At 37.0% G+C, this 23,962-nt stretch overlaps 1 protein-coding gene across 6 annotated transcripts in view; it reads left to right on the forward strand.

The window, feature by feature from the left end:
• Window positions 1-23,962, forward strand: part of ANO3 (anoctamin 3) — a 439,146-nt gene that overhangs the window by 404,899 nt on the left and 10,285 nt on the right. For 5 of the 6 annotated variants that reach the window (XM_070491365.1, XM_070491367.1, XM_070491368.1 and 2 more), the window contains 7 exons: window positions 2,410-2,446; window positions 6,619-6,730; window positions 7,501-7,558; window positions 14,751-14,848; window positions 17,519-17,652; window positions 18,538-18,690; window positions 22,074-22,221. In XM_070491365.1, the coding sequence (XP_070347466.1) occupies window positions 2,410-2,446; window positions 6,619-6,730; window positions 7,501-7,558; window positions 14,751-14,848; window positions 17,519-17,652; window positions 18,538-18,690; window positions 22,074-22,221 (740 nt within the window). Of the gene's footprint in view, window positions 1-2,409; window positions 2,447-6,618; window positions 6,731-7,500; window positions 7,559-14,750; window positions 14,849-17,518; window positions 17,653-18,537; window positions 18,691-22,073; window positions 22,227-23,962 lie in introns of all 6 variants that reach the window. The other variant, XR_011495962.1, reaches the window with a different exon arrangement.

Below are 23,962 nucleotides of genomic sequence, written 5' to 3' on the forward strand. Positions count from 1 at the left end.
TGAACCCTGGGCTGCCAAAGTGGAAGCACAAACTTAACCACTGCACCACTGGGCTGGTTCCTCAGTTTATTATTTTTAACGTCCTTTCACCAGGCATAAAGCTAAAAACCACGAAGGCAGAATTTGAAACCAGGAGTTGCTCTTTGCCAATTCCATCCTTTTCCTTCTATATTTTGCTGCCTGTCAAAATGCTATGCTATTTAAAGCTGCCATAAATAGCATGATTACTATCATAAAAGGAAATATTTCCAAGAATGTTTTAATGAAAATAAATAATGTGCAATTATTTCAAAAATGCACATTCTTGTCACTTGGCAATCAAACCTTAATTAACTTAAGGATAGGTTAGAGTGGCATCACAGCTGTCTGGTCTCATGATTAATGTGTAATTTTAAAGAAAAAATAGAAGATCACAGCAGAAGTACTCTTATAGTTTGAAATATCTAGGATTAGGCCAATTAAAGCATTTCAGCATTGTCAATAACAGAATGAACTCCTGCTAGCATCCTCCCTCTCATTTTAAAATTCATGTACCACATATGGAGTACACTACAACCAAAAAAAAAGCCCAAGATACATTGGGCTAACATAAATACTCCATGTTGGTCCTTATTCTTCCACATGATACACTTCCATCTCTAGAGTCCAGGGCATACATTCCAATGTTTCTGTCATGGGCCTGATCAGTGGAGAACTCAAAACGTACCTATCTTTCCCTAACACCTGGTTACCACTGGTTACCAATTCTAATGTAAATAGATTATTATGAATAGGGTAGACTAAAGGGTTGGACCACACATCTGTTCTGTAAAATGGAGATCATAAGACCTATTTGATAAAATTGTTGTAAAAACTAACTGCAATAATCATATATGTAAAGCACTGCTGGGCACCAGCCAGATGCTCTAAGTGGCAGTTACTTCAATAAAACTTGCCTTTGCTCTCGTGAGGGCACTCAGCTCAGTGCCCCAGGCACAGGACTGCTTGAGTACTGTTTGTTGGTTGATAAGTCCATCTTATTGTACTCCTTGGAGACCCTTCCATGATTGTCTTGCTTGATAAGTGGGGCGTGGAAAAGAACATGTTACTGTCGGGACAACCTTGGTGCTCATAAATTCAAGTTAATCTTGTCCAAAAATTTTAAAATGACAACTTGTGTGAATAGCTTTAAAAAAATCCTTTAGAGGTAGAATAAGCCTATTTCACTCCATATAATCTTTGTCTCCAGATAACACTTTAGATTTTAGGGAGGGGCAGGTTTGAATCATGGCTGAGATGAATAATCACAATAGTTCTATTGAAAGAAGGCAAGGAAGGGAAACAACTTTTAAATTTTGCATGCCAATGGGCATAATTATTGGAATTTATAAGTTACAGGATAATTTGTTGAATTATGGAGTTACTTAGGCATATTTGCGTGCACACACATATATGCCCACATACCCATATCAGCCTTCTGTCTGTAGCCAATATGCGTTCCCAACTATATTTACTTGGAATATTGTGAAATATGTTTTCTTTCCTTGAATCCATATGAATGATGGGCAGAGTATGTTGGGTCAGGGAGAAGGTGGCAGAACATGAAAAATGCTACAAAAATCTATTGGCATGTGACTGACTTACAGCTTCAACAGATTTGATTTATCAATCTTGTTTTAAATAACTACCGAACACATTTTGTTCTTTGGGAATTCAAATTTGCACACTATTTCTGTCATAGTTTGGAAAATTTGTAATCAACAGTAAAGAATTCAAACTTTCACTTAGCCTTCCAGTGTAGTAAAATGCACATACATGGGACTGGCCCAGTGGCATAGTGGTTAAGTTGGTACACTCCACTTCATTGACCCAGGGTTCACGGGGTCAGATCCTGGGTGTGGACGGCTCATCAAGACACACTGTGGCGGTGTCCCACATATAAAATGGAGGAAGATTGACACAGATGTGAGTTCAGTGACAATCGTCCTCAAGCAAAAAAAGGAAGATTGGCAGTAGATATTAGCTTAGAGCCAATCTTCCTCACCAACAAAAAAGAAAAAGTGCGCGCAATTTGATGACCAAATCCCAGGTCACCCATTAACTAGTTGAGCAACTTTTGTGTTTTTTTAAGTCTCATTTCCTTGATTTATAAAATGGAAATAAAGATAGCTACCAGAAAAGACTTCTTACTATAGAAATCAAGTATGTCTCTATAATATATACACATACATACAGCATATTTGTATTACATGCATTTGCATGTGTGTGTTTATGTAAAGCACTGCCTACTAAGTTTTGAAATATACCTCTACTTAATTTAAAATACAGCCATTTTGTTCAATATACTTTAGATGTTTCTTTGAATAATCTGAATAACAACCTTTTCTGAAAGAAAAGAATACATTCACTATTTGTTCTCTCTTGTTACAGGCTTATGAAAAAATTGCTTACTTTCTCACTAATTTAGGTAAGTCCATTTTTCTTACTTTACTCCTTAGTAAGAAAATAATGTATGGGCATATCAGTCTGTAGCCGCTTTATGGACTTTAGCATTTTTAATGTCAACTTCGGTTATATAATTGTCAATAAAAATGAAAGAGGTGGCATAGGAAGTTGGACTATACTGCATAACTAGAGAGAGGCGATGCAAGTGCTTACAAAATCTCCTTGCTAGAAATTAGCAAGCCTAGTCCTCCCCGTTTGGGAGTGTTTCTTTTCCCCTACCTTTTCACTTCTTTGGGTTCCCCCCCAAATATTTATTTTTATCAAAATATTATACCACATGTATACAACTTAAAAGGCAAAATAGTATTAAGAGATTTATAATGAAGACCAGCCTTTGCCGTGTTACCCATTCTTATTTTCTATATCCCAAAGGAACTACTTTTTAACAATTTTACCAATTTCTTCTATTTCCTACCCTATTTCTAAATAACGTGCTTCCACTGCCATTCCTGGGTTTCCAGCTTCAGGAAGCTATTGCCCTCCCACTGTGACAGACGGAACTCAGGTCTGGCTGTTCCCTGCAGTGCCCTGTCCCGCACACTTCCCCACCCACCACCTGTTGACACAAACCCGTATTTCCCCTCCCTCCAAAGTAGTTGTATCGGCATTTTTAGCCAAATTAATAATTAGTGTTCACATCATTGTGTCTGTGTAACTATTTTCATATCTAAGGCATGATGTGTACTATGACTGTTTCCTTGTACAACTTTTATTTTTTGACGACGCTAATAATAGCAATTTTTGCTTAATTTTCTACATACTAATAGTTTAAATTCTATTTATTTAACTTATCTTGGTTTTCTTATCCATAAAATAGGGATCCTACTGTCACAGAATTGTGGTGACAATAAAACACAATAATGAATGAGAAGTGAGTGTTTACAGTTTTTCTACATACTTTCCTTAATGTATCCCAACTCTAAATTCTTTCTAAATACCTTCAAAAACATCAAGTATCCTGCTGATTCTATTTTCTCCTTTGTATCACCCTCCCTGATCCACCGTCTCCTCCACTCTCCGTGGTCGCCTCCAGCTTGTGCCCAGTGGCATCCACACTTCTGTCACCTGCACCGCAGGAACTCCTTTCACCTTTTTTTTCCTCAGCTGAACACTATTTTTCCTTCTTTTGCTACCTGGAAATTAAATTTCTTGAGACTTTCTATGTCAGAAGATGTCTTTTTTCTCTCCTCATACTTGATTTGGGTCCCCAGTTTGGGGAACAAATGTTTTATTACAGAGCTGTTTGAGCAGTGATCTTTTACTGTTTGAGAACTCACCCGATCTCAGGCACTGTGCTAAACACTCACTTCTCATTCATTATTGTGTTTTATTGTCACCACAATTCTGTGACAGTAGGATCCCTATTTTATGGATAAGAAAACCAAGATAAGTTAAATAAATAGCATTTAAACTCAAATGTGACAGATTCCACTTAACTATTGTGGAGTAACTATATGCCTTCACTATGACATATCACTTCCCCTGTGATGTGTTTACAAGTACAAGTAGTAACAGAAGGGATCCTGTGTAGAGGAAGAGCTAATCCACCCTCTGGAGCCGAGTGGTCATATCCCCTGGGGATTATGTGACTATGAGCTGGTCTTCTCTCTCGAGTCTTTCTCCTCCTCCTTTTTTTTTGAGGCTCAGTTTCCTCATTGATAAAATGAGAATGATAATAATTCCTATTTCACCATTGTTGTGGGTTGGCTGCCTGACACATGGCAAGTGCTCAATAAATGGGAATGGTCTGTTTCATCGTTCTTTAAAGCCTCTGAGCTCCAGTGTCTTCAGCTGGTCGTGAAGCACTTGAACTAGATTGTCTCAAAGCTCTCTTCTAGCTCTGATTCCTTGTATTCATTTGCTTTTAAAGTACTTTATACCCAGGATGGAAGCAAATCTAAGGAAGTGATTTGGGGAATCATAATTAATAGTAAGAAACTGAACACCTATTGTGCTAATACCAAATACCAAAGGAATACCAAAGTTTGCACTTGATATTTAATTTTTCCATCTATAACTCATGGCATAGTGCCTGGGGATTCATAATTATTAAGTAATGATGAATGGGCTATATTAATTAAATTAATAAAAATATTGATATTGTTTAAAATAATATAATATCATTGTGTGTGCATATATAAGTAGATATATAATATAAATGTGGCATTATATTCTATATCATTTTGGCTGTGTAAATTTATGCTTCAAATTAGAAATTAGGCTTTACTTCTGAGAAGAGGTCACACTGTTTTATTTAAAGGACTTTTTTAATGTTATGTTTCTCGATTTATTTTTCAGACAAATATTTTATTTTCAAAAACCACAAAAAAATTCAGTTTCAATTCTATCACATTTGCTTTTTTATATGAGAAGAAATATATAATATTTGATCTACGGTGTGTTTTTTTTTTCAGTTTGGTTTTATGGTTGTTGAAAATTAGATCAGAATGGTTGTTAGTTGTTACAAATAATGTGTTATCTATAGTGATGAACTGTGGTTTATCTATAATATGAATTATGCATAAAAATGAACTAAATTTCAAGAAACAAGCCAACAGATGAAAAGAGTTTTGATTTTGTCAAACAGAGGTCAATTCAGGAATAAGAGCATTTATATCAAGAAAGTAGCAATGATAAAATCCAATGTCACCATAATAATATTAGGAAAAGTATTTTTGAGGAGGAAAGAGGGATACTTCATACTGGTAAATAATCTACCAGGTCAATATAATAGTTACAATTTCTATAAATCTTTTCAGAAACTTTCAAAAAATAGGAAGCAAAAAAATGATAGAAATACAAAAATAAATCAACAAATCCACACTCAAAATATAAACTAGGATATAGCGTATTTAAATATCATAAGTAACAAGCTTCTTTTAAAATATATATAACTGATATACTCAACAGAAAAATAAGTATTATTTTCAAACACTTGATGCATAGACAAAAGTTATTCATGTAATTTGGCCACAAATGAAATTGCAGCTTTTTGCCCCAAAGCAGAAATCACACAGGACACATTTGTGGATCGTGCTGTAAAAAAATTAGAAATGTAGAACTGAAAACAATCTACACACCAGGGAATTTTTAAAAATCCACATTCTCATTTGTAATAAGGTTTGTGCTAAATTGACAAACTATTTAGAAGGAAACAACAGTGAAAACACGTCCTATCAGAACCTGTGGAGAAATGTCAGCTCTCCTGAGGGCTCTCACTGGTGCCCACCAACCATCGCTCTTGTGACTCCTATTTCTGGCTTCTACCTGCTTTGAGCTTGGACTTCCCCAGGACCTGTTCCCTCTATATTTTCATGCGTGCGTTTTGGCCTACCTTTTCCTTAAGTTAGATCCCATTTTCTACCTCTCTTGAATTCTTCAATTATCTTAGAATATACATTAGAGGTGCATGTATATTTTCTATGATTTATTTGAACTTTGGGTGGGAGCAGAGGCTGCAGTACATGCTGCCATCTTCATCCAATCTCTCTCATCATTTTAGTTTGTTTGATTTTGGTTGTTTTGTTTTAAGAGTCATAGAACCATAAGATGTGAGAGTTGACTGGGTTCTTGAAATCACTTTGTCTAAATTCCTCATTTCATAGATGATGAAAGTGATTGCAAAAAATGTAAAGAGACTTACCTGAGATTACCAACAAATTAGGTATATGATTGAGATTAACAACTCAGCTTTTCTGACTGATGTAGCCCTCTTTTCTCTTTACCATTCCACTTCAGTCTGCACATAAAATATTCATTCTTCAAAGAACTCTGTCACCAGTTTACGTTCTATATTGAGCATAGCCAGTTTGAGTGAAGGACTGTTCCAATATTTATGGTTCCCTCCAAACGACAATAGCAGAGAGAATCCTGAAAATCTTTATATATTAATAACTGGCATCATATTTTTGTGGCTGTGGGAAAAGTCTAAAGATGATCTCATGGATGCTTTCATCAGCTCTGTGCAGGATGTTGTCATTCGCGTTTTACGGACACAGACACTAGAAATCAGACAGTGCCTCATGAAACTAGTAACTGACTGAGCGAGGACGTGAACCTGGGGCTTCTGATTCTGTATCCATATTTCTTGTCATTCACCTCATCTGTGTAAATACGCCCTGTGTGTCTTTTTAGAATATCCTCGAACGGAATCTGAATGGGAAAATAGCTTTGCTCTGAAGATGTTCCTCTTCCAGTTTGTCAATTTAAACAGTTCTATCTTCTATATCGCTTTCTTTTTGGGGAGGTAAGTCAAATTGATGCACCTTATCTTCGCACAGTGAAAAACACTGTCAACAGTTCCATTGCCAGTTTGTTAAAAGAGGTGGCAAATTCTTGTCCCCTGCCTTGGCAAACTGTGCTAATTAGCATTCACATGCCTTTTCAATCAAAAGATTTTTCAGTACCGTGCTTTGAGCCACCACTACCAAGTAAAGTTGACATAAAAAATAAAACCATATTTGGGTTTGATTGTGACTATCCAGTCACCAGTAATGGTTTTGTTAGATAAAAAAATAACTTTTGTGCAACCCTACGTTACAGTTACTTGGTGTGGAAATTTTTACTTATCATGTTAATGTTTTTTTTCCTATCTTTGCTACAAAATATGAAAAAGAAGCATATTAAACTACTGGTTCTGATTTGCCATATGTTTAACAGTCCAGCCATTGCCATGGAAACATACTGAAGCTAGAAACATTTTAAACTAAATAATTCAGCACATTATACTAATATTCATTAACTAGGTCAACAAGACGTTAAAACTCTACAGATGAAAGTGGGAAATTTCATCCGGTTGGTTTGTCTGTACTTTCCCAACTCATTGGTGCTGACTCACGCGTCACTTTTTCCTTGTGAAGTCAGGTACTTTGATGTATAAGGGCGGCCTACGTCGATGATTTGGGACAAGTTGCACCAGTGAACATTTATGTCTACCCACATGCGTGCTTGTGATGCTTTAGTAGATGTTTCAGTCAACCCCACATAAATGCTAATGAATTAAATGGCTTTTTACAGATTCGTAGGCCACCCAGGACATTACAATAAACTTTTTAACCGGTGGAGACTGGAGGAAGTAAGTAGCCTTGTGAGGGGGGGTGTGGGGATGTGCATGGAGACTGGCCAATGGCTGTGGGAGGGAGAGGGTGAGAAAGACAGACAGAGAAAGTGAACAGGGAATTTCAGGCATGCTGAAGACACATGTTTGGTAGAGGAGAGTTCCTATGGGTTCAGAAATGAAGGAACTACATCTTTCTAAAAAAGGAGGTGAACTTAAAGGTTAAACCTCAAGGTCCTGGCCTCAGATCTCTTTAATTCTCTATCAAATTCATTTCTTCCATTCAGAAATTTAGGGCCAGGAATTTTCCTCTTTTGGGGAATTATTATTATCTAGTTCATGAGTTTTCAAATTTTAAAATATGTTTTCTTTTAAGCAGGGAAACTTTAGTCCAAAAGAAATATTACTTGAAAGACCAATCTATAAATATGTAGATATATCTTCCAAATCTCCTATGTCTTCATTGATCTATAAGACATACATCACAGAAACAAAATGTCTAGGAGTAGAAACATCGCAGGGTAGGCATTTGCATAGCTTCAGTGAGACTGACAAATTGTCCTTCAAAATACTAGCCCCTACCTATAGTGTATGAGCTTGCTTCCTCAGACTTTTGCCAAGAGAAGCATTTTAATTTTTGTGAATAGAATAGTCAAAAGGATATCTTCTTTTTTAAAAAAATTATTTTATTGAGGTCATATTAGCTTACAGCATTGTGTAAATTTCAGGTGTACGTTATTATATATCAGTTTCTGTATAGACTCCACGTGTTCACCACCAATAGTCTGGTTTTCGTCTGTCACCATACATATTTTCCCCTTTACCCCTTTCGCCCTCCCCCCACCCTCTTCCTATGCGGTAACCACCAATCTATTCTCCTTATCTATATGTTTGTTTGTTTGTTTATATTCTGCATATGCACGAAATCATATGCTATTTGTCTTTTTCTGACATTTCACTTAGCATAGTGCTGTCAGGGTCCATCCATGTTGTCACAAATGGCACAGTTTTGTCTTTTTGTAGCTGAGAAGTATTCCATTGTATATGTATACCACATCTTCTTTATCCATTCATCGTTGATGGGCACAGATCAAAATGTTGCTTCCACATTTTGGCTATTGTAAATAATGCTTCGGTGAACATAGGGGTGCATATATCTTTTTGAATTATTGATTTCATGTTCTTTGGACAAATAACCAGTAGTGGAATAGCTGGATCATATGGCATTTCTATTTTTAATTTTTTGAGAAACTTCCATACTGTTTTCCATAGTGGCTGCACCAGTTTACATTCCCACCAGCAGTGTATGAGGGTTGCCTTTTCTCCACACCCTCTCCAACACTTGTTATTTCTTAGAAAGGATATCTTCTTTTGATTTAAATTCCTTTAATTTTGAGTCAGATGGAGAATATTTTTCATATGTTTGTTGGACATTTTGTATTTCTGTGCATCTATGTGTGTACTATTCCTGTTCATTTTCATTAAACTGGTTTTTTCTGCCCTAAATTTATAAATAAAATGAGGCTCTAATCTTTCCAACTTGCTACAGATATGTTTCCCATTTTCCTTTTCTTATTTTCTTTTATTTATTTATTTATTTGTTTGTTTATTTATTTTGAGGAAGATTAGCGCTGAGCTAACATCTGCTGCCAATCCTCCTCTTTTTGCTGAGGAAGACTGGCCCTGAGCTAACGTCCGTGCCCATCTTCCTCTACTTTATATGTGGGACGCTTACCACAGCATGGCCTGCCACGCAGTGTCATGTCTGCACCCGGGATCTGAACCAGTGAACCCTGGGCCACCAAAGCGGAACATGTGAACTTAACCACTGCACCACCGGGCTGGCCCCCCATTTTCTTGAATATCTTTTAACTTTGATGCATTTCTTATAAAACTGTATAGCATTTTCTAATCAAAATTTCACTGATGTTAATGGCTTTGGGGATTTGTATCATGCCAAAAATGTGTTCTCCATTCTGGAAATAAAAAAAATCTCACACTTCTGTTTTTCACTAATGTTATTCTTTTAAATATTGATATCTTTGGCCCATTGGGAGTTTTTTGTTGTTGTTTTAAAGAGTAATCAAGATTTTTGCCTCAATTGGCAGCCACACATTTAATAAATAATATCTTTTTTCACTCAGCAAAATGAGATTCCAAGATTTATCCCATTTTATATCTTGAAATCGTGTCTATTTCTGGACGCTGTTCAGTCTCGTTGGTTAGATTGTTTATTTCTTCTCCAGTTCAAAATTGTTTTAATTATTCTAATGTAAAATCCAGTTTAATAAAAGGTAGCATTCGTAGGAGACCTTAATTTAGAGAGAGGCTAGGGAAAGATTTCCCGAGAAAACTGAGGATAGAGGTATTCCTACTCTCTGTCTAAAAAGTCCCCAAAACTCAGGGGGAGCCCTCATTGATGTTGTCTCCCCAGAGTCTTCTAGAAATTGCTTGGGATGCATGGACAAAGCCTCAAGCTTTATAAGAACTTATGCTTTATATTGCAGAAAACTGGGCTCAACTGCTAACCTTGCTGCTTATTAATTCTTTGTCCCCAATTTAACCTCTCTGAAAAGCCGTCTCCTCATCTGTAAACTGGCAATAGAAATACTGGGTTACAAAGATGTTGATAGATGAGGGAAAATCTGCATCACATAATTAGCACAGCCCCTGGGCTGGGTAGGCACTCTATAAATTGTAGCTGATATTATCTATGCTCTGTCTCGAAGCTACCTGAGTATTATTCTATTGGCCAGAGACAGACTAAGGCCTTTCATAATCCCAGGCCTCTGAGAAGTCCCCAAATCAAACATGCAGTTTTCTTTCATAGCCCAAAAGTGTAACTATGTTTGCTAAAAGGCCTTTCATCTACCCAATTTGAGACCCAAGCCTTCCTTTTTTTCCAGGAGTGTTCAACTGGAGTGAGCAAGTGTAGGGTGGGGCACAGAGTGGTTACAGGCAGGTAGATGTGCATACTAATGCCATTTTAGGAACTGCTGCCACCAATAATTTTGTTTAATTGGATGTGCTCACTCTTAGTTGTGAAATTATTGGAAGTCGTGATTCCCCTTTGAAAGTCACAGGGAAAGAATTATAATACTGGTGTCAGGAAAAATGTTTCATAACCATCCTAGACATTTTCCACAATATATATGACATAGGTAGTGGCCATATGTTCCAAAAAAGTATTACTTATGTTGAAAAAAAGTCATTGAAATGAAAAATGTGGGTTTGTGATAGATGCTAGAAACCCTAGAAGTGTAGATATAAAAAGGGTACATAATGGAAGATAAGAACTGACACTCTGAATTCAAATTACAACAAGCATTTATTGACACAGGCTCTCTTCCAGGCTCTGCTGGGTAATATGGGGTGTACAAATGAGGAAGTCTCTTTCCTTTCTTTGATTGGTGTTAGTAGTCTTGAAGAAAAGGACATAACCGTGACGTGTAACAAATATCTGTCTTTGGAGTCTGACAGTCTACACCCTAACCTGCCCAACTCAAACGCTTGATCTCAGTATCCCTAAGTCTCAGCTTTCTCTTTTGTCAATTGTGGTAAGAATAGCTATCTCAGTAGTGTTGGTGATAGGAGGATTAAATTGGATCATGCATGTAAAACCCTTGGTACAAATAATGGTAACCATTATAAAGAAAGGAAAAATTGTCACAATTTTATTTAGAATATTTGTGACTGACGATCCTGGACTTTCCTCATGCTGTGCTATATAATATCTCACATAAATATTTTATGTAAATCTTATATACAAAGAATAATATCTAATATTTAATGAGTACTTACTATATGTCAACACATTCCATCAATCGTTTCTAAGTGTTCTTTGTGCATTTAATCCTCACAAAAATTCTATTCTTTTTTTTTTGCTGAGGAAGATTCACCCTGAGCTAACATCTGTTGCCAATCATCCTCTTTTTGCTTGAGGAAGTTTTGCTCTGAGCTAACATCTGTGCCAGTCTTCCTCTATTTTGTATGTGGCTCGCCACCACAGCATGGCTGCCAATGAGTGATGTAGGTCCGTGTCCAGGAAACGAACCCGGTCCACTGAAGGGGAGTGCACCGAACTTAACCACTAGCCCCACAAAACTGTAGTCTTACACTCATTTTACAGATGAGGAAACAGAAGCTTGGAGAAGTTATATAATTTGTCTACAATTATAGAAACATGTTTATAAATTGATTAAGTCATCAATTTGATGTCAATTTGATTCAGGCAGTTAGCTTCAGAGTCTATGCTATGAACACGGTGCTTTCCAGCCACCTTTGTGTAGCACATGGGTGCAATCCAGAACATAATGGAAATTGATTTTGTTAGGAGATCCCTGAATGATTGCTGGCTCACATGTAAATTGGGTTTAGAGTAAACACACAAAAGTGGATGAAGTGAAAGGAACATGCGTATTGGAGTCTGATAATCCTATCTGCCCCTTAGCTTCATCTTTTACAAAATGGAGATACCAACACACATCGCACTAGGTTCTCATGAAGAACAAATGAGAACAATATGTGAAGGCACCCAGACTTGAGTTGTCCGTGGTTATATGATTTTGAGTGTGCAACTGGAATGACAGCCTGGGTCTCCTCCACGCTCATTCATGCCCCATCACTCATTCTAAGTATGGACTCTGTTTGCCAAATGAATTTTAGAGGGTTGAAGTGCTGAATTTATCTCACAGGAATCATTATGTGAAGGGGACAGACCCACTGAAACTGCTGGATTCTTTTCTCTGCTGTATTAATCACAAAGTCCTCAAGGGTCAATTTCAACAAAATTATAAATGACCCATCATCCAGCCTCCCTACTTTGTCCTACCATTGTGCAAAGTGATGCCACCACATGGTTCTGTGATGATGTTCTTTCTCCATTCCCATGTAATAATATGCTTTGCTAAGCCAGCCCTTCCAGGCAACAAATGCATTTGGTAAATAGAGCTCATCGTAGCGTCATGTAGAAGAGCAGTGGATCTGGGTGCTGGAGACCCAGGTATTCATTCCGCACCGCGAGTCAGCACTGCATGATCCTGGCCAGTTAATTTGCCTCTTTGAGTCTCTCTACAAAAATGAAGAGTTTCAGTTTGCAGCTGATGTACGATCTGCTTCTGTAGCTTTGTAATTATTCTGCCTCAGACATTCTACCAAACCCATTTATCACATATATGTGGCAATGTTCAGGGGGTCCTAAATTCATCCTAGAAAGAAAGGGCATGCTTTGATGGGAGAATTGAGACTTCACATTGCAAAAAGCACCACTGCAAACTCCTCTCTGCCTCAGATTAGAGAGTTTTAAGTTACTGAGCTGGAACTGGAAAAGCAGGCTCTTTGTGTCCTAATTATTTGTTCCCTTTGAAGTCCCACTGGTCCCAATTTGATAGAAATAGAAACTGGATCAAAGCTATAGAGACTGTCATCCTTATGAGCAGGACATGAACCCATTTCCAAAGAAACAGACCCACACTTTCCTACCCAAATGTCTTCTATAATGCAAAATTTTCAAGCAAACCCCATCGATTACAATTTTCATTTTAATCACATTTTTGTATTTGTATATTTCTGATGCTAATGTTTAATAAAAATATAAAAAAGCAGAGGACAGAGAGAAGGCGAAATTGGGATCATGCTGACAAACTATTTTGTGGCATGTTTTTATTACATAAAAATACATTATAATATATGTAGATGGTTCCTCTCCAGAAGGTAGAGCTTAACACCTGTCCCCCATCTTGAGAGTGGGCTAGACTTAATGACTCACTTCTAAAGAAAAGGTAGAAAAAGGGAAATGAGTAACTTTGCAATGGAAGCACCTGGCAGACACTACAGCAACCAAGTGATGAAGGTTAATGTCACGAGTGATATCTTGTGGATATCATGTAGCCCCTGATGAGACGCGATGCAAATGACACTTCACCTCTGTGATCCGCCTCCACCCCTCAAATACGTAACCCCAGTCTAAATGTGTGAAAACACCAGACAAACCCAGACTGGGGAATTTTCCACAGGATACTTGTCCAGAAGGCCTCAAACCTGTCAAGGATATGAAAAACTGAGAAACTGTCTAGACCAGAGGAGACTGGGGAGACATGACAAATAAATGCAATGGGGTATCCTGGATTGGGTCCTGGAGCAGAAAGAGGGTATTAATTGAAAAACTGGTGAATTATAAATAAAATCTGGAGTTTAGTTAATAGCAATATACTAATGTCAGTTTCTTAGCTTTGATAAATATACCTTGGTACTGTAAGGGGCAATGGGGAGAATTGAGTGAGAGGTGTACAGACACTCTCTGTACTATCTTTGAAAATTTTCTAATAATTTAAAATTATTCTGAGATAAAAAGGTTATTTTAAAAGAATATATTATAAACATTTTGCCATAGAATTAAAGATTTTTCTATCTCCTGATTGATAATGGATATATAGATTCCAGAACATTCATTAAATGTGATCATGCCTAACACAGAGGTTGGTAGATAGTAAGTGCTCATTAAAATTTAGATTCCTTGTTATTGCTGTTATAATTTTCATCAATATTCCAATATAATTCCTGAAAACTTCCTTATCAAGTGTCCTCATACTTGTTGTTTCTTCCGTGTTCTTATTTTCTTTTTTTTTAAAGATTTTTTTTTTTCCTTTTTCTCCCCAAAGCCCCCCCAGCACATAGTTGTATGTTCTTCGTTGTGGGTCCTTCTAGTTGTGGCATGTGGGACGCTGCCTCAGCGTGGTTTGATGAGCAGTGCCATGTCCACGCCCAGGATTCGAACCAACGAAGCACTGGGCCTCTGGCAGCGGAGCGCGTGGACTTAACCACTCAGCCACTGGGCCAGCCCCTTTAAAATGATTTTTTTTTTAAAGATTTTATTTTTTTCCTTTTTCTCCCCAAAGCCCCCCAGTACATAGTTGTATATTCTTTGTTGTGGGTCCTTCTAGTTGTGGCATGTGAGACACTGCCTCAGCGTGGTTTGATGAGCAGTGCCATGTCCACACCCAGGATTCGAACCAACGAAACACTGGGTCGCCTGCAGTGGGGCGCGCGAACTCAACCACTCGGCCACGGGGCCAGCCCCCGTGTTCTTATTTTCTTTATGCATTGAGATAATGTGACCTGGTTTTAGAGTTGGCTATACAGTCTGAAGGTGGGGATGTTTAAGCCAGCCCAGAAGAGCAAGATCATTATTATTATTGTTGTTCTGTTTCAGTGTCATCCTAGTGGCTGTTTGATAGACCTCTGCCTCCAGATGGGAGTGATCATGTTTTTGAAGCAAATATGGAACAACTTCATGGAACTGGGATATCCGTGAGCACTTATTTTTAAATTTGCCTTTTATATATTTACAAAGAAGAAAGATAGAGGTAGTGTGAATAGTTGTTAAAAATTTGCACTTGGTAATCAGATAGCTGAGGGCTCAGGTCCTGCTCTGCTCCTCACTAAATGGAGGCCCGTGTGTAAGTTCATAAACCTGTCTGAGCCTCAGTTTTCACACCTCTAAGATGGGATCCACAGCTATATCCATCTCAAGAACAGTTGAAGGATTAAAGGGAATAATGGATGTGGAGTAACTGGTACTCTGTTCAACACATCAAGACACTCGTTCCTGTCCTTGAAACATCGTTGATAGTCCAGGTTCTTGAGGATAAAAATAACTCTCTGGTTTCTTTCGGCTACCAAAAAACGAGGTGATTGTTGTTTAATTAAAGAGAGTGTCCATCTGCGCCCCCCACGCCCAAAGAGAATAAAACAAAGGTAAAATCCTGGATGGGGAAGTTTTGTACTCTTTGTTACACCAAAAAAAGAAAAAAATCATTAGAACAGGATTATTGTGATAACATCAAAATAAGAGCGTTCTATTTTAACCATTTAGATAAGTTTTAACTGTCTGTGAAATGCTGATGTAGAAGGATGCTGAATGCCTACTTTTACATCTATTAAAATATATTATCCTTTAGAATACAGTGAAATACAGTGTATTTAGAATAATGTGATATGGATGCTTTGAGGCCTAATCAAGTTTAAACACATGACTATTTTAAGAAATTTCCTAATTATGAGGGAAGAACTTGCTAATTGGTGATATAAATAGCTTAGGCTTAGTCATCAAATTATACCATGCTTCTTTCTCCTTTTTGGCCCACAAATGGTATCAGGACATTTCTGAGCAGAGATCTTGGGGCTGCACAGGTGATATTAACCCTGAAATCTACTGTAAAGTATTGTGTTAAATTGCAGGCAGTCTTAGAGCGTAGACTATGAAATTACTGAGACCAAGTTCAGATTCCTTCTCTGTCCCTATAAGCTAAAGATGCTTATAATTTACTTGACGTCTCTGAGACATTATGTTTTTTTATTTGTAAAATAAGGGGTTTATAAAAATTAAATGAGGTGAGCCAATGGTCTTTAAACCTTTTAAAATAACTGACAGAACATTTTGTAAAGAGATTTTATGCAGATACTCAATTTTCAAAACAGATTAAAATCAATCTCTTCTAAATGAAGAAAGAAGAAGAATGAAGGATTGGGGAGCCCAGTCCATTCTTCATATCTCTTCCTATCCTTGGCTCACCTCTTTGAAACACGGGCTTTGGGAAAATCATATGAAAATACCTGAGGAAGTTAGGTATCCAGTGCCTAGCATAGGATCTTACATGCTGTGGGTACTTCATAAGCACTGACAAGGTGTTGTAGGGCTCATTATAGTATTAAGAATGATTCTTGTTCTCATTATCCATGGACTTCTGTATCTACCATGCACTTTGGACAGCACATTTTCACCATGGCCTTGCCCAAGTGGTCACCGTGGATTGCATATATCAAATCCCAGGGGTATTACGACACAGGACATCCTGTTGGTGTTTTTCCAATAGCTGGGCAAAGACCTTGTTGAAGAAAATCTACAGGAGTGGACCAGTCATAAAAGCAATGATTTTCAAACTTTTAAGCCATAATTCTCTTTCTTCAGGTGAAATCTTAAGCAGAACTGAAATAAACAAAATATAAACAAACAGCCCTGACTGAATTCAGAACTCCTGGCCCCTTTTTCTTCTCCACATGGAGCTTGAGAGACCATCTCCGTGGGAGGCACGTTGAAGCACTGCCTGATGCTTTGGTCCCGCTGTGGTTGTTCTTCCAACTCCCACTGAAGCTCTAGGTCCATGATAATTAAAATTTAGAGTTAGGTACTGTTCTCCAAGTCCTCTGAGATTCACCTTATCCTAGAGGTAATTTTCATCTAACTCCTAAAATAATTCATTACCCAGAAGTCCACAATATCTGCATACCAAGATGTTTCTGTGACATAATTTCAAAACTGCCCCTGGGCTAGGAAAAAGAGTATTGTTACTTCCTTTCCAAGTCTGAGAAATGGACTCAGACACAGATCCATTGCCTGAAAATTACTCTTCACTGTAGTAGCAGAACGTAATCATTAACAGTCCAACCCTTCATGTTTATAAACTCAGAAAAGTGAAGTGACTTGATAAAAGTAACACAGCTAATGCATTGCAGGTTAGGGACTAGAACTTACATCTTTTGAAACCCTATCTAGGGCTCAGTTATTGAGTGTGGAACATGATTTTACTCATGTTCAGAGAGCACAGCCCAAAAGATTTTGGGTTATAAGCAATGAAGGGCTCAGATCCAACCACAACAGGCAACATAAGTATTTTCTAGATAGGGGTGGGGGAAGGAATCATAGAAATGGATGTTTGTCTGATCAGTATCAGGAAGCACCTAAATGTATGGGAGGTTAAATTCCCAGATAAATATGTAGATGTTTATAGAGTCTGGGAAGGCTGAGGCCTGCTCCCATGCTGAACTTGGAAGTTGAGACCATGCAGATATCTCCATTTCTCAGGAATGCTTAGTGTAGTCCCAGAGTAGTTGGTGTTTTTCTTTTCTTAACACATTATAAATTGGTTACCAGTTGCTTAAGTAAGAGCTCAGAAGCCCTTTGTCTGCCCTGTGATGTAGGTTGATCCAGAACTGGTGGTCACGACATAAAATTAAGCAAGAAATACAAAACGCTTCTATACCTCAGTGGGAAAATGATTGGAATCTGCAGCCCATGAATATTCACGGACTAATGGATGAGTACTTAGAAATGGGTAAGGAAGGAACCTTCCGCAGAGCTATTTGGCCTTCTTGATACTGTTTTTCTATTTCACACAGACTTTGGTTCAAGAGAGAAAACTATCTCTCTCCTTTCTGACCCCATGTGTTCTAAAACACATCTGTACCTGTATCTCAGCAGAGCTAGAGAGGATTTTAAGGCAGTGCCCTTGGAAGGCTCCCACGCTTTGCCCTCCATCAGCCATCACGCTTTACCAAAATGAAGGTTTTTCTCATAGGAAAGCACTTAGCTTTTGAAGAAGCATTTTAAAGGAACAAAATAAAGTGGAACCCGTTCCTATACTAACAAATGTACCATCCTACCCAAATACAGCAATAATTCTTTCTCACAATAAACCTTTGCACAGACTCAGTCTGAGTTTTGGCTTTTTTGAGAAACTTGCTTAATTATATTAAAAAAAATAAAGATTCCCATTCCAACTGTTAAAATCTGCTGTGTGTTGTCCTGACATTTGCTTTTTCTCCACCTTCAGTTTCCTCATCTATTAAAAGAGAGGGCAACAGTAGGTCTCTTGGTCCCTTCCAGAGCTAGGCATTTTTCTTCACGGCCTCCTCTTTGACTTCTTGTTTCTTTACTCTTCCTTCATGCTGCCACCATGGTATAGAGGGGAAAGCACAGGGACGTTCCATCTATTGAGATCTGAGTGTGAATGCAGGTTTTATAATTTTCTAGCAATCTACCCTTTAGCAAGTTTACTGAATGTGTATGAGCTATGGTTTCCTCTACTGTAAAATAGGATACACGTTTTTACCTTTAGGGATGCTGGAAAGCTTAAGGGTGATTTATATAAAACACCAAGAAGGTACTCAGTAAGTGATGCTGTTGATAGCACTAATTTTCCCACGCTCTCCCTTTGCAGTCTTGCAGTTTGGTTTTACCACCATCTTTGTTGCCGCTTTCCCTCTGGCTCCTCTTTTGGCTTTGTTAAACAATATCATTGAGCTCAGACTGGATGCATACAAATTTGTCACCCAGTGGCGGAGGCCTCTGCCAGCCCGAGCAACTAACATAGGTAAGATTCAGAAATTCAGTGGTTTTTGCATTGCTGAGGCCAACAGTGGGCTTGATCTTGCTCAGCACCATGTGGGTTTCCATTGCCGGGCTCCCTTCCAACCATAACAAAGCTGAGCGGTTTTAGTCATCAAAAGGAGGAAATGAACACTAACTTAGCTGAGAGTAGATTCATACTAAACATGCTATTTCATAAACTTCTTTGTAACTAAAAATGATCTCATGTGTATCTTTCCATGTTAATAAATACAGCTCTGCCTCGTTCTTTATAATTGCTACACATATTTCTGTTATATGTTGTACGACATTTAAAAACAATCAGTCCTCTAACTAGGGATGTTTGGATTGCTTCAGTTCTTCACTGTTATAAACAACACTTAGGTGAACATCTTCATACATACTTTGTCTGATTATTCCTCAAGATAAATTCCTGGGATGGAGCTCCTGTGTCAAAGAGCATGTACATTTAAAATTTTGATAATTTTTCAACATGTTCTCCAGAAATATTGTGCCAATTTGTACTCCCACCCTAAGTGAATGGATGCCCATTTCTCCATTTCCTCCACCACTCCAGGTATAAGAAGGGGTTTTTGGCTTTTTTGGTTTTTGTGTGTGTGTGTGTGTGTGTGTGTGTGTTATTGTTCCATCCTCAACAATCTGAGGAATAAAAAATGATATCTTGTTATATTTTACTTGCTTTTTTATAACTATGAGATTAAATATACATAAATATATTTGTATTTCTTCTTTACTAATTGTGTTTATCCCCTTGGCCATTGTATCTGATTTGGTCATCTTTATCTCATATTAAGAATATTAACCTTTGCTATACAAGTTGTAGACATTTTCAAATACTGGTTTGTGTCACGAATAAGGTTTTAAAATGTGTGTATAATCAAATTGATATATCTCTCTTATAGTTGCTATTATTTATGGCATTCTTAGAAAGTTCCTTTAGAACTCATGAGTTTTCACCCATTGTTTTAATTCTTCTTTCATATTTTAGATGTATGTGTGCTGTTTAGTTTTTGTTTGTTTGTTGGCATTTTATGATTTTATTTAAATGGTTGATCTATTTGGAATTTGTTGTTAATAAAGGGGTTGAAATTAAGACCTAGCTTTTTTCTCCTAGTGGATAACCAATTGTCCCAAACCATTTATTAAATAGATCCATCTTTTTTTAAACTTATTTGAAATATCTCTGTTAGCTTATACTAAATTCTATATCAACTTAGGTGTATTTCTAGAGTCTTCATTTATCCTATTGACATGACTACTTATTCTTGGCATACTGTTTGCTGTAGTTTTATAATAGAAATTCTAAGTATATGGAAACACAAATACATAATTTTTCTTTTCTTTTTTGGGAATTTTCTGGCTCATATTGCAAGATTACCTTTTCAGTTAATTTTACTCACTTAGATGTATTCCATAACCAACAAAGTCTATTTCAAATATACTAACCTGTAAAGATTTAATGCCATTCAACTTGAGTTCTCATTTTTTGAAGGAATAAAATTATGGCTGTTATTTAATCTGGATATATTTATTATTTCATTATTTAAATAATGTAAACACATTAAAGAAAATCTAGAAAATAAATCAAAGAAAAAAGGTCCCATTACAGCTTTAGATAGTGGTTAGTGCACCTTCCAATGCATAGATTATTACTTTTTCAACTTTGCAGGATTGCCTTCTTCAAACCAGCAACACAAGGGTATCAAATCAACAATCCTTCTCCCCTTTCCCTTTCCCTTCCACCACAGGAAGTCGATGGTATCAATTAGGCATGTGTCCTTTGTCAATGTTCTTCTTGTTCATACAAGAATACAAAAAAATATTTATGCACATATATAGGATCCTCCAACTCAAAACACATTGGTATAATTCATTTTAATAGAGTAGTAATATTCATAGTATGGATATACCATAAATTTATAGTCATTAACTTAACTTCCCCACTACACGCAGGAATAACCATACATAAATATAGCTATAGATAAATATAGATATAGACATAAATATATATATATCTAGTATCAATATATGGGTATATTCAGTGTATCTGTAGTATAGATTGCAGAAAGTAGGCCTACTGCATTAAAATGTATTCATATTTTAATTTTAAAAGATATCAGGTTAATTACCACAAATGTTGTAACAAGTCATACTTCAAACAGCTATGTACAAGAGTTTCTGTTTCCATAACCCCTAAATAGCTCTGGATGGTATAAGACTTTCAAATCTTCAACAGCCTGGTAGATTAAAAAAAACTTAGTTTTTGAAGGACATTTCTCTGATTGCTAGTGATTGAAAACTTTTTAATATATTTATTGGCTATTTGCATTTCCATTGCAAATTGCTCATTTGTATTCTTTGCCCATTTTTCTCTTGGGTGGTTTACCTTATTAAAATTTTAGGACATTTTGTTTGTTATGTATAATAACCCTTTGTCTGTTTTTTTTGAAGCAAATATTTTCTCCCTGGCTCTTGTTTCTTTTAACTGAATATCATTACTCTTGTAAAAGTAAATGTTAAATTTTGATGGGCTCAAATATTGTTTTTTTAGTGAATTCTGACTTCTTGTCTTATGATCTTTCCCACTAGTAAATGTTAATGTCTTTTTTATTTTTGCTTTTTTCAATACAACTCAATGTAGCCACATTATGAAGATTTTCAAAAACAAAGAAGGTTGGGGGAGGGGAGTTGCAGGCTTATCAATCACCTGTAGCACTTTTGCTTATTCCTTTCCAGGACTTTCTTTTTTCATATAGATATTTTTAAAGCCAATTTTAGTCCTATTTGAAACATCAGTTTTGACTGTAGTCAATGGTATGTTAATACTATATACAATTTCAAAGCCTTTTTGTGTGTCTGTATGATGCCAGATTGGCCTCTTAAGAAGCAGAAAACATCAACTAGAGATTTGCAGGTCTTAAAACCAAACTAGTTTTACTTTTTTGTATTTTACTTTAAAAAGGTGCTTGACAAAGATGAAGGCAAAACCTGTAGTGATTATAGATATTTCACATTTTACACAGTGATGCAGAACTTGGAAATTTTTTGTTGTTTGTATTACCTCAGCAAGTTCTGCACGTTAGGCTTTGAAGAATCTTAAGCAACTGCGCCATGTCTCATCATTACAGATATGAACCAATTCTTATGAGATTTTAGTGTTCAGATCTCTCTAGATGGGGTCTGCCGTCCCTCTGTGGAAAAGTACTCGATGGCTGTAATATCTATAGTGAGATGCTACACCGAGAAAGTAAATAATGGACAGAGCTGTGGTTCCAATATTAGTAAAACATTCTTTCCAGAATAAGATTGATTTGAAGGTTTTAATTTTTCCATTTTATTCACTATCTTTAATCTTTCTCCTTCTAGGTATCTGGTATGGAATTCTTGAAGGAATTGGTATATTGGCTGTGATCACCAATGCCTTTGTAATTGCTATTACATCTGATTACATCCCACGTTTTGTCTATGAATACAAATATGGCCCCTGTGCAAATCATCTTGGAGATGGTGAAAAGTGAGGTTGAAATTTACACATTTTCCTGATACATTTTGTTTGTAATTAAAATGGGAACTTATTGGGAAGTTTTGTTCTGTGACTATTAAGGGCAATGTTTCTGATCATTGCATTTATAATGTTTGTTGGATGAAATCAAGCGGGATAAAAAGGGTGACAGTGTTTTTTACAGCAAATAATTTTAGAGTCTCTCTCTGTTTTTACTTGTAAATGCATCACTGGTATCAAAATGTTAAAAACATTATAATGTGTGTAGAAGTCAAATTTAGAACTGGAAGTGAACTTAGAAATCATCCAGTACAGTCTTATGACTCTACAGATGGGGACATTGAGGCCCACACTAGTTAATCAAATTACTGAAAGGAATAAAGCTAGTTTGTAAGGAGAAACAGGATGTGAAGGTACTGTCAGCTATATCACTAGAGATTTTTCAAAAGGAATTTACAGCTAGGGATTTTAAGGTACAGAAAATGTTCCTAGACCTGTTTTCTTCTTCTTGTTAAAATTTAAATCCACATTTTAGAGCACATTTTCTCAACCTCTGCACTATTGACATTTTAGACCAAATAATTTTGTATTTGGCGACGAACGTGTCGTGTGTAGTGTAGGACGTTTAGCAGCATTGCTGGCCTCTATCTGGTAGATACCAATAGCAACCTCCCTACTCCCCAAGTTGTGACAACCAAAATTGTGTCCAGACTTTGTCAAATATCCCCTAGGGGACAAAATCACCCAGTTTAGAACCATGCTTTAGGAGATACGGATTTTTCATATATTTCCTTCTTGAAAGCAGGTATTAGGGAAGAATGCAAGAAAGCCCTGGACTTGGGGAACAGCGAGAAATTGGAGTTTTAGCTGGAGATTAGCCTTTGGTGTGGAAGTAGTGACAGGAGAAGCTGCATCTCCTGCCCTCGGGAGCAGCTTTGGGCGTGTATCTTATCCCATGCAGGACACATACCCCGGGTTTAGAATGAAATCAGCCCTTAGCTCTGCCGATGAACTGGTGTTTTCTCGGAACACTGAAACGCTTTTCTGAACACAAACGTCTCAACCTTTCAGACAGTCAAGAAAAGCATGCGATTGATTTTATATTTTGGAGTCTAGTCAGGGGATTTTAACTTGAAGTCCAACACCCTGGGATCTAGTTCTAACTTAGCCTTTTACTAAATGACTAATCATCAATCTGGACCTACGATTAAGAAATGGGGTCTAAGGTAACATTTTATGAACTATTTACAAAACAGTATATATATAAGTAAAGGGGTTTAGTATTCAAAGTGAAAAACCTAAACAGTCCCTTTTTTCTGAATATAAATGATCTAGAAGCAGATTTTAAGGGTTTAAAATACGTAGGCATGTTTGGCAGCCCTCTGCCTTAAAGCATTATTTGCTGGTGTCTCTGCTGCCACCTGGTGGCAGATCATAATAGGATTGGTTGGTACCTGCTCTGTTTACATTTCAGGTCCTGCCTTTCATGCACCTGTCCTCAGCTCCTTATTCAGTGACTAGTGATGTAGAATAATGTCAAGAAGAGATATAGAGGGCTTATGTGAGGTTGAAACAACACATTCATAGGGGCATCCTGTTTAATTTTTTCCAGGTTTGCTTCGCAGCTAAACTGGAGTAGATTCGTACAGATAGGAGAATTTCACAGCAAGGTGGCAAAAGGACGAGATGGCAATGGAAGGGAGGGTATTGGCGAGAGAGCAGTTGAAATGATAAATTGTGAGGTCTGGGATGG

The sequence above is a fragment of the Equus asinus genome, chromosome 20, assembly GCF_041296235.1.
Source record: "Equus asinus isolate D_3611 breed Donkey chromosome 20, EquAss-T2T_v2, whole genome shotgun sequence".
Classification (NCBI taxonomy): domain Eukaryota; kingdom Metazoa; phylum Chordata; class Mammalia; order Perissodactyla; family Equidae; genus Equus; species Equus asinus.